The sequence below is a fragment of the Psittacula echo genome, assembly GCF_963264785.1.
Source record: "Psittacula echo genome assembly, chromosome: 3".
Lineage (NCBI taxonomy): Eukaryota > Metazoa > Chordata > Aves > Psittaciformes > Psittacidae > Psittacula > Psittacula echo.
In genome coordinates, this window is record NC_137736.1 from 48,472,926 (window position 1) to 48,485,517 (window position 12,592).

General features: G+C 39.0%; 1 protein-coding gene across 1 annotated transcript; it reads left to right on the forward strand.

The window, feature by feature from the left end:
- Positions 1-300: 300 nt before the first annotated feature.
- PIGA (phosphatidylinositol glycan anchor biosynthesis class A) lies at positions 301-9,471 on the forward strand. Its single transcript, XM_080612287.1, is given in 7 exon segments — positions 301-370; positions 635-1,299; positions 1,823-1,955; positions 3,050-3,182; positions 4,612-4,818; positions 6,294-6,506; positions 6,508-9,471. Coding segments are annotated over 6 exon segments (1,389 nt in total). The 5' UTR covers positions 301-370; positions 635-647; the 3' UTR covers positions 6,559-9,471.
- The last annotated feature ends 3,121 nt before the right edge of the window (positions 9,472-12,592 follow it).

Consider the following 12,592-nt stretch of genomic DNA (forward strand, 5'->3'; position numbering starts at 1 on the left):
TATCTGACAGCAACCTACCGAGGCGGGCTTCCCACCACAGTAATGACAACGCTCTAGTAGAAGAAAGGACGCCCAGCCGCTCGGGGCCAGACCGGCGCACCTGACCGGGGGCACCGCTCGCCGCCCTCTTACCTCCCCAGCACCGGCGTGCGGGGGGCCCGCCCCATTTCCGTTACGTCCCTTCTCCCGCGACGGCTCCGATTGGCGATCTCGTTTTCCCGCGTGACTCAGCGCCTGGCGGCGATTGGCTGCGTATCTGAGCGGGGCTGGAGGCGGGAGCAGTCGGGTGCGGTTGCCGTGGTGACCGGGCGGCCGTTTCCGGAAATGGGAGGGCGCCGGGGAGTACCCAAGGAGCGCCAGCGGCAGGCAGGTACGTGCGCACAGGCGCCCCCTCACCCTTCCTCCCTCTCCAGTCATTCCGCCCCCCTTTCTCCCCACCTCGAGGCGGCCGCTGGTTGCTGGCGCGATCGCCGTCTTAAAGGGCCCGCGGCGGCCTGCCCTGAGGTGCGTGCTGCCGGCGCGGGAGGGATGGACGGGCCTGGCGGCGATGGTGGGGACGTCGGCAGCGAGGGGGCTGGTGGTCTTTTTGTGCGGCCGGCGGCGAGTGATGTCGACTTGTGGTTTCCCCCGGCAGGAGCGGGCCCGGGATGTCGGCTGGGGTCCCTGAGGGGTGTGCGCACAGTGTTTGTATGGTGTCGGACTTCTTCTACCCCAACATGGGGGGCGTGGAGAGCCATGTGTACCAGCTGTCGCAGTGCCTCATCGAGCGAGGCCACAAGGTCCTGGTGGTCACCCACGCCTATGGCCAGCGGAAGGGCGTCCGCTACCTCACCAACGGGCTGAAAGTCTATTACTTGCCCCTCAAGGTCATGTACAACCAGTCCACCGCAACGACGCTCTTCCATAGCCTACCCTTGCTCAGGTACATATTTGTGCGGGAGAGAGTCACCATTGTCCATGCCCACAGCTCCTTCTCCGCCATGGCCCATGATGCCCTCTTCCATGCCAAGACCATGGGGCTGCGAACGGTGTTCACAGACCATTCCCTCTTTGGGTTTGCGGACGTCAGCTCGGTGCTTACCAACAAACTTCTGACAGTGTCCCTGTGCGATACCAACCACATCATCTGTGTCTCCTACACGAGTAAGGAAAACACAGTGCTGCGAGCAGCTCTGGACCCTCGAATAGTCTCTGTCATCCCCAATGCTGTTGATCCCACCGACTTCACTCCAGAGCTGTCAAGGAGGGATGATGCTACAATAACAGTTGTGGTTGTCAGCAGACTTGTATACAGAAAAGGTAATGGGGAAAAAATGTAAGTTTATTTGGGTTGTATTTTTCTTTAAGGTATGTCAAGAAAGGTCTTGGTTAGGTACCACTTATGCTATGTCTGTGGTATGGATTGAATTTTAAATGGAAATTGAGAGATGGCAGTTGTGTGCTTTTGTGTCTTTCCATTCAAGAAAATGAATGTATGTTTCATTTTGCGCATGTTATGTATATTTCTTTTGTAATATTGGAGATATTCAAAACTGAAATGTGTAAAATTGAAAGTTTGGCTTACACTGGGGGAGTGTGATCTAAGCCCTGATCTATATATTCTGTTAGAAATGTTTTAACTGTTTTTTAATTAAGCAACAACAACTTCAAGTGATTTGTGTAAGAGGTCACAAGTTGTCTTCAGCATTTTGTGTTCAGCAGTGTATCTGTCTTCAAGAGACTTATCTTTTTTCTTCTTTTGCATATATTAGCAGCAGGTTACATCATGATAAGTTCTAAAACCAAATACATTAACAGATTGCCCTAAATTTTCTACTCTTAGGTATAGATTTGCTTAGTGGTATAATTCCTGAGCTCTGTCAGAAATATCCAGAGTTACATTTCTTAGTTGGAGGAGAAGGACCAAAGCGAATCATACTGGAAGAAGTCCGGGAAAGATACCAGCTTCATGACAGGTTTGTTCTGTGCATGTCTGTGACTCTTCAGTGTACTTTAGGGGTGGGGAAGGCAACAGCAACACCCTTTCTGCCTACCTCCTTCCCCTAAAAAAACCCCAAAACCTGAGGCTGAAGAAGATGAAAACTATTGAAGGCAAGGCAGCTAGACCAGATGATGACTGAAGGCTTAAAGTTGGACTGTGATCCTGCAAGTTAACTGATAAAAATAGGCCTTGTATGAACCTTCACTTGAGTCAGATAACAGCTGACTTAGACATAAATTTATCTTAATTTTCTCTGAAAAGGTGCCGTTTGGATCACAGATTACTATATGGCATAACGTGTTAGACAGCTAGTTTGTGTCACTGCTGCTTATGAGGGTGACTGTTAGTAATTTATTTTATTATTTCAATATGAAACTCTTCAGGTAGTGCTTATCTAGTATGTGTTCTTGGGGTACTGCAAACATGTTCCCTGGTGCCACTGTGTTATCAAAATGTTTCTGCAATGCATATGCGTTTGTATATTTCTTTGGGGTTTACTTACTGCTCAAAGACAGTGTTATGTGGCAAAGACAAGGTTCTTAATTTTCCATTTCCTTTTCTCTGTCTTTTGTTACTCTTTCTGTACTTCAGTTGGTGATTCCTCTGATAAAATTGTTTGTTAGTATCTTTCTTAATCCACCTTTTTCTGTTTCATAGTATCCAAAATAATAGGTCCTGATCATTGTATGCTAAATACTTCCCCCCCAAGTCTAAGATTAATCAAGCCTTGCATTGAAATTACAGATAATACATCTAAACAAAGAAAGGGTGACAAATATTAATTATTAACTGGATGAATCTGTGTTCTCTTACAGAACTAGAAAGCTTAGTAGCAATGTTTTGAAGGTGCTTACCAGTAAAACAAACAGAACAGCTTCTCCCTCCAGCTTTGTTTTCAGAAGTTTCTTTTAGTGAGAAAATAAGAAGTAGAATCTTTTATTTCCTCATTGGTGGAAAAATTTAGAGAAAACAGAATGAAGGTGTCTGTGTTCCTTCTTCCACTATGTAAGTGTAAACCATTGGAATATTTTTCAGTATATGTGTAACGCTCTACCCCTTTATATGCAGGGTGCGTCTCCTAGGAGCCTTGGAACACCAGGATGTTAGAAATGTCCTAGTCCAGGGACACATTTTTCTCAACACTTCCCTCACAGAGGCCTTTTGTATGGCAATTGTGGAAGCAGCAAGCTGTGGTTTACAGGTAAAAAAAAAAAAAAAAAAAGAAGAAAAATCTCAACTATCTAGAATGCATGTATCCATTTTAAACAAAGTTCATGATTAAATAATACGTGCCTGTTAACACTTGATTTCCTCTGAGGCTCTGTCTTTACAAAGGTGAGCAAATATAACCCCTGTTTACAGATCACCTGGAAGCTGAGACAGAAGGGTTAACTGAAACTGCTTAAGCTCCCGGAAGAAACGTGCAGAATTGGGAATAACATGTAGATCTGCTAACTCTCAGTTCTCTGAACTAACCAGACTGCCTCTCCAATATGCTATTTTATATGTACTCCTTTATAGAGTTTTGGGGTAGTTGATGTTCATGAAGGTTTACTTTGACCTTATTTTAAGAGAAGCTGTGGAAAAATGGCTTATAAGCATGAGTGACTGGTCAGTCAGGCATATTGAATTGCCACACTAAACCATTGTACTAGAACTATTTTCTTCCTGCACCAAGAACTGACAGTTTTTTTTCTTACATTAACTGAGGTTGTATCTGCCTTACCATGTAGGGTTTCAAGATAAGAGTTGGAGAGAAAGAAGACCGTAAATCCCTTCCTGGCCAATTGACAACTCAGATTGTCAACTCAAAAAACTTAAATTAACAGCCATAAAAAACTTAGATTCTCACATAAAATATGAAGAAACATTTTAAAAAAAAGTCAGGCTGAGAAGAATACCTAATATACACGAAGTATAGGAAATGTGAGGGACCTTTTTTTTACTTCAGTATCCTTTGGCAGTAGTTACTGCCTAGTTGTGGTAGTTATTTCCCTGTCATCTGTTTTACTCTCTAGAGCTGAGAAAGTTGTGCAATTTTCTTATTGTTGCCTGCTGTTTAGAGATGATTGCATAACATGAGTCTTAGTATTTCTTAGTATTAATCTTAGTATTAGAGATGTGATTTCCCTTTAAAAGCAGTATTTCAGGTTAAAATTACTGAACTTTAAAAGTAATTCTTGTAAATGTTGAGTAGCCTAGAAGGCATAAACCAAAGGCAGATGTGTTAAAACTGTCCTCTCCAAATAGAGGTAAGTTTTCACGAGGAGCTACGGAGAGTAAGTCTAAAATCTGGTTACATGGAATTAGTTGTATACTGTGACAAATACGTTTAGGGAAGATGTCTCATAAACCACTCATTAGAATAAGTCTTCTGTTTTATCATGCTATCAAAGAATCATTCTGAACATCGTTAAAGGTAATATACTATGTTGGGTCTTTTCTAAGGCCTAAACCTTATGTAGATTGCATACAGGTAAAATTCTAAAGAATGGTATTGGTCTTTGCCTTCATGGCAACCAATTATTTTTTTTCCCATTCTTAAGTGCTGCATCTAGTTTAATAGTGTCATCACTCAATTTTATTGTTGTTATGCTGCATATGTGCTATTTCTGTTGTTTCTTTCAAAGGTGGTGAGTACAAGAGTTGGCGGGATTCCTGAGGTGCTTCCAGAAGATCTCATTATTCTGTGTGAGCCCTCTGTGAAATCTCTGTGTGATGGATTAGAAAAAGCAATTGCCCAGCTTAGAGCAGGAACGCTACCATCTCCAGAAGCTGTTCATAATAAAGTAAAGACATTTTATACATGGAGGAATATAGCAGAGAGAACTGAGAAAGTATGTATAATCACTTCTATTAAATTCTCTTAAGTACAGTTTTGAAACAGCTGCTGCTTTGAAACATTAGTATGTACGTTCTCTATATAACCTTTCAGTGTAATTTTTCAGTGTTTTTTCTGTCAAACACACATGGTTTTAAAAAGGTTCAGAAAATACTTTTCCCCCCTAGACATATCCCTAGACATGTGCTTTTTTTTTTTTCTATTTGCATTTTTTTCTGTGTCATAACTGCTGATTAATATTCTGAGGAGCAGCCTAAATCTTTAGTTACATTTCTACTCATGCTTTGGTTTTGGTTGGGTTTTTTTTTCCCAGTCTTCACATTAAGAATCTTTTCTGGCATAACTGGAAAGCATGCTGTACAAGATGTATGAAAAGGAAAAGTTCATGGCAAAGTTTTGTCTGCCACGTGTTAACAAGTGGTGTAGAATTATGCAAAGTAGTTTAGTGCCAGTAGGCTGAACATAGCTGAATTTACATAAGATGTGGATGTAATGAAAATAAATTGTCACACTTCTGAAATCATATTTCAGAATTACACAAAATTACACACTTGAGTGTAGAAAGTCCACTATAAGTGAAGAATGTTGAGCGCAGTAATTTTATAGCTGCCTGTGGAGGTCTGTTGCTTTGACTTCAGCCCCTATGTTTTAGGCAAGACTGTAGCTGAATCACATGCCTCTTAATTACATTGTAGTGCTCTCAGATGTCTCTAAGTATCCTTGAAGTGTTGTGTGCAAAATGTTAGTGTAATTACGAAAAGTATGCATGGAACTTAAGTTGTACAAAAGAGAGTTGTTTGTTAGCTTATTGTTGAGTTACCCATAGGATGAAGTAGACAATGTTCTCAAGGAAGAAACTTCAAGTCTCTTTTGAGATGCGTGTAGTGGGTATTTATGAAACATGGGGCTGTATTTTTTAATTTTAGTGGTTGTAGTTAATATGCATATTAAGTCACTAGTAATATGTATTTGCTTTTCACATTCATTGAATTTTAAGCATTTTACTAAGACTTACTAGTGTTTCTTTAAATAAAAATCAGTATCCTGCTATGGTTTGCTTGATTGTTCGAATACAGACATCTGGAAGATCACCATCCATCTTTGAAAGTGTGGTGATTGCATGTTTAGACTCTTTTCCTGTGACTGGTGTGAATGTAAGATTAGAACCCACTCAATTAATTAAAAAAAACCCAACCCCCTCTATACCATATTACAAGAGACAAAGCTTTCCTATTTAATGAAATACTCTTGAGGTCTGTCAAAAAACATTTTCCTTTTTCTCATTAAAAAAGTAATGACATTTCTGAACAGTACTTCAGATCTGCAAAGGTTTTTGGGGTTAGTATTTGTCCCATCTAGTAGTAACGAATAGATAATTTATTTTGCGTGCTGACAACAAAGTACTGCCTGTTTTTCGTGGTAGAATTGACACTGATTTAAGTTCTTGCTTTCTGTCTTTTCTCCATTTAGGTGTATGACAGGGTTGCAGATGAAGTGGTTTTACCAATGGATGAGCGACTTAACAGACTTATGTCTCACTGTGGCCCAGTGACTGGGTATATTTTTGCTCTTTTTGCTGTTTTGAACTTCCTTTTCTTGGCATTTCTGAGGTGGATGACTCCAGATTCCATTATTGATGTTGCAATAGATGCCACAGGACCTAAAAGTGCATGGACTAAACAGTGTTTTTTGGGGAAAAAAAGGAAGCGTTAAAGAAGATCTTCCAAGCTCCTAAAGTGCTGAAATTGAGAGGAAAGAACGCGTCACTCACTAAAGGTTTTAATGCTTGCTGATAGAGACATTACTCTTAAAATTCTTCAGTTTCTTTCTGAAGTCCTTGGAAAGAAACTTGGTTAAATGTACTACCTCAATTTAGGATGATGTTTTAATTTAGTTTTGTATTCATGCAAATTTATGGACATCTCTTTTGCACTTGGAATTGGAAGAACGTGGGGTTTTATATGATTCAAAAGCCTTTGAGACAAAAGTACAAAATTTTTTCAACAACTTGAATATTACAGAAAGTGACTGTACACTTTACTGGTATTTGAGAAAGCAAAACACACAAATTATTAGCTTACAGTAGTTTCTGCTAATTCCTCGGATTAACTGTGATTTCTATTTTGAGACTTATTTAAAAATTTTTAATTAGAAACCCAACAAAACATACCTTTTCTCTCCTAAGATGAAAACGGTACTTGAAATTAGTCATTAAGGCCATTATCGTGGGAATGTTGGAGACTTATTTCTAGTTGTGTCCCAGTGACAGTGTTTTGCCTGCGTACCAATATTATTTTAAAGTTCTTCCCTAGTCAAATTGGATCATCCTGTTGCTAAATCAGAACTCCATAATGAATTTTTTTTATATTTTCAGAGGTGCTAAATTTGTCGTGTTCACTTACATGTGTGAAAATGATGTAAACCTGATGGTGTTTGTGTCTTGGTTTTTTGTTTGTTTGTTTGTTTTCTGTTTTTAGATTACATAGGTATAGGATTTCTATTCTTTAGAGGTAACGCAGCCTTCAGAAACAGCTCAGGCCTGAAAACTCCTCCAGCAGACTATGCCAAAGTGTGAAGTAATGTGTGTACGCACACACACGAGAGAGAAATCTGTGAAGGGCTTAACGAGCACCATCGTGCTTTCTTGCTCTCTCCTTCCCCCCCTCCCACACCTTCTTAGTTTTCTTTTCCTTTATTTTTTTCCTTTTTTTTTTTGGCTTTCTCCTTACATATGACCAAAATGGCATTTCAGTCCATCTCTGGGAGGGGCAGTGTTCAGTGTGTGTGATTTCTCCTAGACCGCATCAGAGACACTGGACAGGTCCTGCAAGTGAAATCTTGGAAAGGTATCTCTTAAATGGAAATAACCAATAGGTATGCTTTACAGGGGAGACGGAAAAAGGGAAAAAAAGAAAATCCAAAAGGTCTGGCTTCTCACATCTGTTAGCACTCTTATGTAGTGTATAGCTAGGACAATAAGGCAGCACAGCACATCAATGTGTGAGAGGAGGCATTTATCTCATTTATGTCAGTGACCTCTAAAACTTCCCTCTGATGCACCGGGTTAATTTCTTATTCAAGCATCACTGAAGACTAAAAATCTCATGATTTTTATGCCTCTGAGTATTATGTGTTGTTTGACACTGTATTAAAATTAAAACTGTGCAATATGAAAGTACTGTTTCCAAACCCTTGAAGGGCAGTATTTAAAACACATCTTCTGTCAATGTCATGGTGTTTGTGTAGATACATAGTTACACTAACATTTTATAATTCCATTGAACATATTTTCATGAAACACAGAAAAGTAATATGAAACTCCATACACAGTCTGTTTTCTTTTGCTAGATTTTTTTAGACTTTGATATGTCACATACAGAATGCATTGTTATTACAGTTTCAATTTTACATACTACCTTAAAGGTGGATGTCAGCTAAAATGGTGCCACACAGACTATGGATAAACGGGTGGAATTAAGGTAATTTACTTTTCAAAGTTACCCTCCCCCCCCCATTCAAATGTATAACAACTTTTTTAAAATACTGATTACCCTTCCAGAAAAATATTATATATATTTATAATAATATTCTGTTGATTGGGTTTTATTTCTTTTTGGTTTTCTGCAATATCTACAAACAAATTTTCAACAGAATTGTGAGACTATTTAAAATACTTCTTTATTCTGTTGTGGAACATTGTGTACTTACAAATAACATAAAACCTTGTATTTACAGTTTTATTTAAAAGTTTATTAACCTTTCCATAAAGAATTAATATTTTTCATTAATATTTGGAAACATACAATTAGAAAGTACAGAAATATACTCTATATTGCTGCTTCCCATCACTGGTGGTTGGACTTCTTGTGAGAAAGATGATTTTTTTTTTTTTTTTTTTTTTTTAATTAAAAAAACCCATTCTGTTCATTGTGACAAGTTGTCACAAAAATTTATAACAGTTTTAACTACGACTATGCTGTTTCTAAAGTAATGCAACTTGTATTACATGTAACTCTTTGCAGGACTGATTAACTGACTAGCCTTGTGCTGAGGAGTAAGGGATGATGTCATTTAGTTTTAAAAAGCATCAGTGGGTGAAATAAAATAATCACAGTAATAAAAGTCCTCAACAGAGATAATGTGTATTTAGAAATGGATAAAATAACCACTTAAAAAATCTAAAATGTTTCAGTTGTGCCTATAGGTAACATGTAATCATTGTGAAATACTAAGGAAATGTTACTAAAGAGAAAGTGATACTGAGTAATGTGTTGCATATAGCACAGACTGGTAAGAAGGAGGAGGGAACACCCAAAACCGGCTTATATGGAAGATCCACTTCTTATGGAGAAGGTTATGTTGGTCTACAATGAAATTTAATCCCGCAGGCACAAGGAGAAATAGTGTTTCCAGTACATTATGTGCAGACACTGTGAATTAAGGTATAGATGGCCTGCTGATAGTTGAAAATTGTAGGTTAAACCAGAACAGGCATCAAGTAAAGTATGACTGTAAGATTCATCTTTAAGATTGTGTTTTAGTGGATGTGGTAGATCTGTAAAGAAGGTAAATACACTGTAATGTACCTATTTTTGTGGTCAGGTTTTTCTGCATCTTTTTAAAATAAAAATGTTTTCCCCTGTTTTGGTATTTATTTCTCTTCACTAGTCTTCGGTTTGTTGTTTTGGGGTTTTTTTACATATATGCTTAGGCTTCTAAATAATTGTAAAAGTTTTGATGCTCCAGTAAAATACAGATATTATGTAAATAGATGCAAGAACAATCAATATCAAAACAAAATGATTTTGCAAACTTTTTAAAATTAAATAATATTTAGATACTTTTAATGTTTGATTTGCTATCATTAAACTAGTCTCATCACATCTTTTATGACAGTAAGTACTAGGTTGACTTCCACAATTTTTCCCAAATGCTAAAACATTGACCTTGTCAGATAAAAGGTGAGTTGTTTTTTTTTGTTAAAGGATCAAAACTGAAGGCAAGATGTGGTTCTGCATCTGTATTTACCATTGTACTACAATTATGCATTTTTCTTGTAAATGTAACAGGTCGGATTGTTCTCAGATTCTGACTTGCGTCAGCACTGGCATAACTCTGGAGACAATATTTGTGCAGGATTCGTTGAACCGTGCATTAGCTGGTTGTCTAGTTCTTAAGTTGGTTGTGGAAGTGGGAGGGACTGATGGCGTGTATCTGGAGGAGTCATCCCTGCTAGTACATGTGTTGAAGGCAGATGGGGAAATACCTGCTGGAATTTGCAGTCTTCCTGCCCAGGCAGCAGCAGGAGAACAGATAACCAAACCTTACACAGTGTGATGGGTGCTGGGTAGGGCAGATGAGTCCTATGTCTGCTTGTCTGGCAGCAACAGTGAGTCGCTATATACATATCTTTTTAAAACGAGTATTGTAAGTGCGCTGACCTAAGGATGCAAATGAGGCAAGGCTTGTATGAGAAGTAGTGTCATTTATTAGATCAAACTGATGAAAAAGAGATAGCTGGGCTCTCTGTATGTCTTTGTTCTGATCTCTTCCCTTTGAGATAAAGGGTTTCTGTGTCCTTTTTTTTCCTCAGTTGTCTTACTTTGAATATATTTGATACTCAAACTCTCAACTGCACACATTAGAAATACACTGCTGAAATTCAAGGATTGTGTAGCATAAGAATAGACCTCTTAATTTCTTTGAGAATAGGATCCTTCTGATCTTTATTTCATTGTCAGATGTGACCAGAAGTGCTTGGCGTTTCTTACTATTGACTAAAGTTAAAGTGAACTGCAGTGCAAACAAGTCATCTTCTAAGCTGCACTGCCTTTTTTTTCTGTGCTTATTCCTTGCATATTTGTAAACCGAGGATATACAGTCATCAGCTTTTCAGTTCTTTGGAGGGTCTAGCTAAACCATTCACCATCTCATGACAATTTTATTGAAGGATTAATGTGTTTTCTGGATATTTTGTTTTGAGAATTTAGTTATTACTCTAGAATGATTTGTTGAGTAGTTTGGACATCTTGCAGAAGTTCTGAGTAAGACATGTTTTTCCTATGGAGAGCTGACCTGTTCAGTCTATCGATGGAGTAGAATAATCCTTCTCATTCAACTGACTGTGACGCAGCCCAAAACAGCAAAGGAGAAAAAATGAGATTCCTGGTTTTGCACTGTCATTGTTCTCTTGTGTTATACTTGTTCTCCTATGTTATGCCTATGTGTTGTGGTTTAAGCCCAGCTGCCAACCTAGAACCATGCAGCTGCTCGCTCACTCCCCCGGCTTCCTCCCCCCTGCCCTGGATGGATAGGGAGGAGAATGGAAAGAATGTAACTCCCACGGGTTGAAATAAGAACAGTCCAGTAACTAAGGCATAACACAAACCACTACTGCTACCACCAATAGTAATAATGATAAGGGAAATAACAAGGGAAGAGGATACAACCGCTCACCACCCGCCGACAGATACCCAGCCCGACCGAGCAGTGATCTAACCTTTCTGGGTAACTGCCCCCAGTTTATATAGTGGGCATGACATGCTGTGATATGGAATACCTCTTTGGTTACTTTGGGTCAGGTGTCCTGTCTCTGCTTCCTCCCGTCTTCCCTTCCTCCCTGGCAGAGCATGAGGCTCACAAAGTGTTTGGTCAGAGAAAACATTACTGAGCAGCAACTAAAAACATCGGTGTTATCAGCACTGTTCCCAGGCTGAAAGTCAAAACCACAGCACTGTACCAGCTACTAAGAAGGAGAAAAATGACTGCTACTGCTGAACCCAGGACACTATGTTACGTTGCTCACTTTCTTTAGTTTCAGGAATACCAGATGTTTCTGACTAATCATTCCTGATCTTGCTACAGCTTACCTGACTACCACCTTCACCAGTATTAATGCTTCCCACCAAGCTGTTCAGCTGTCTTCCCACTGATGATTTTTTTTTTTTTTCAATCCACTGCTGTAATTTTCCTGGTGTTCTTGTACACTAACAGCAGATGAAGTGATTACATGAGCTTTTCTCAAATGATTACATCATTTAACTTAAACTGTTTAGTTATCTTGTTCTGAAGCCAGGAGGGTGATTTTGCTACCACGCAAATAGAGTTTGTCCTTCTGGAAAAGTCACATTCCTGTGACTGCTTCCAAGTGTCAAACTTCCTCATGGTATTTCAGAACACCTGAAGATCTCTTCAGTATTATTGTAATTTCAGCTTCATTTCAGGGTGAGAGAATTTTTGTGGAAATCACCTGGTCTCCTGTTTCTTGTATTTCCTGAGGGTTGTGGAGTTGTACAAATTTACCTAATATCTGGCAGGCTGATTGCAAAAGATCCGTGGATCTCTGTTGAAACCAAAGATCTGTTCACTGGTCTTTAAGAAGGTGCTGTTCCTTCTTGCTTAAGTGTTATTGAGTGTCAGTTTTGCAGATACTACATGAGAAAGATTTCTCCATCATTTAGGCTGGCCTTTTCTTTGTAATGATTTTTTTCCCTCCATTTGTTCTTTTTCTCTGCATGCTGAATTTTACACCTTTTGCTATTCCTCTGGCTTCCAGAGGAGTATTCTCATTATCTTCTTTTTTTCTATGGCTAATTGATCATCCCTTTTTTGGTTCACCTTTGTTTAGTAATGCCTTCTTTTTGTTTCTGATTTTAGCAAACTTAACTGTTTTTCTCTGATTCCTTAGCTGAACTTCTCTTGCCATGTAATCCATGTCTTCAGCTGTGTTGTCCAGTACTAAAGTGACTACAAATAGGTAGTTTCCCCTT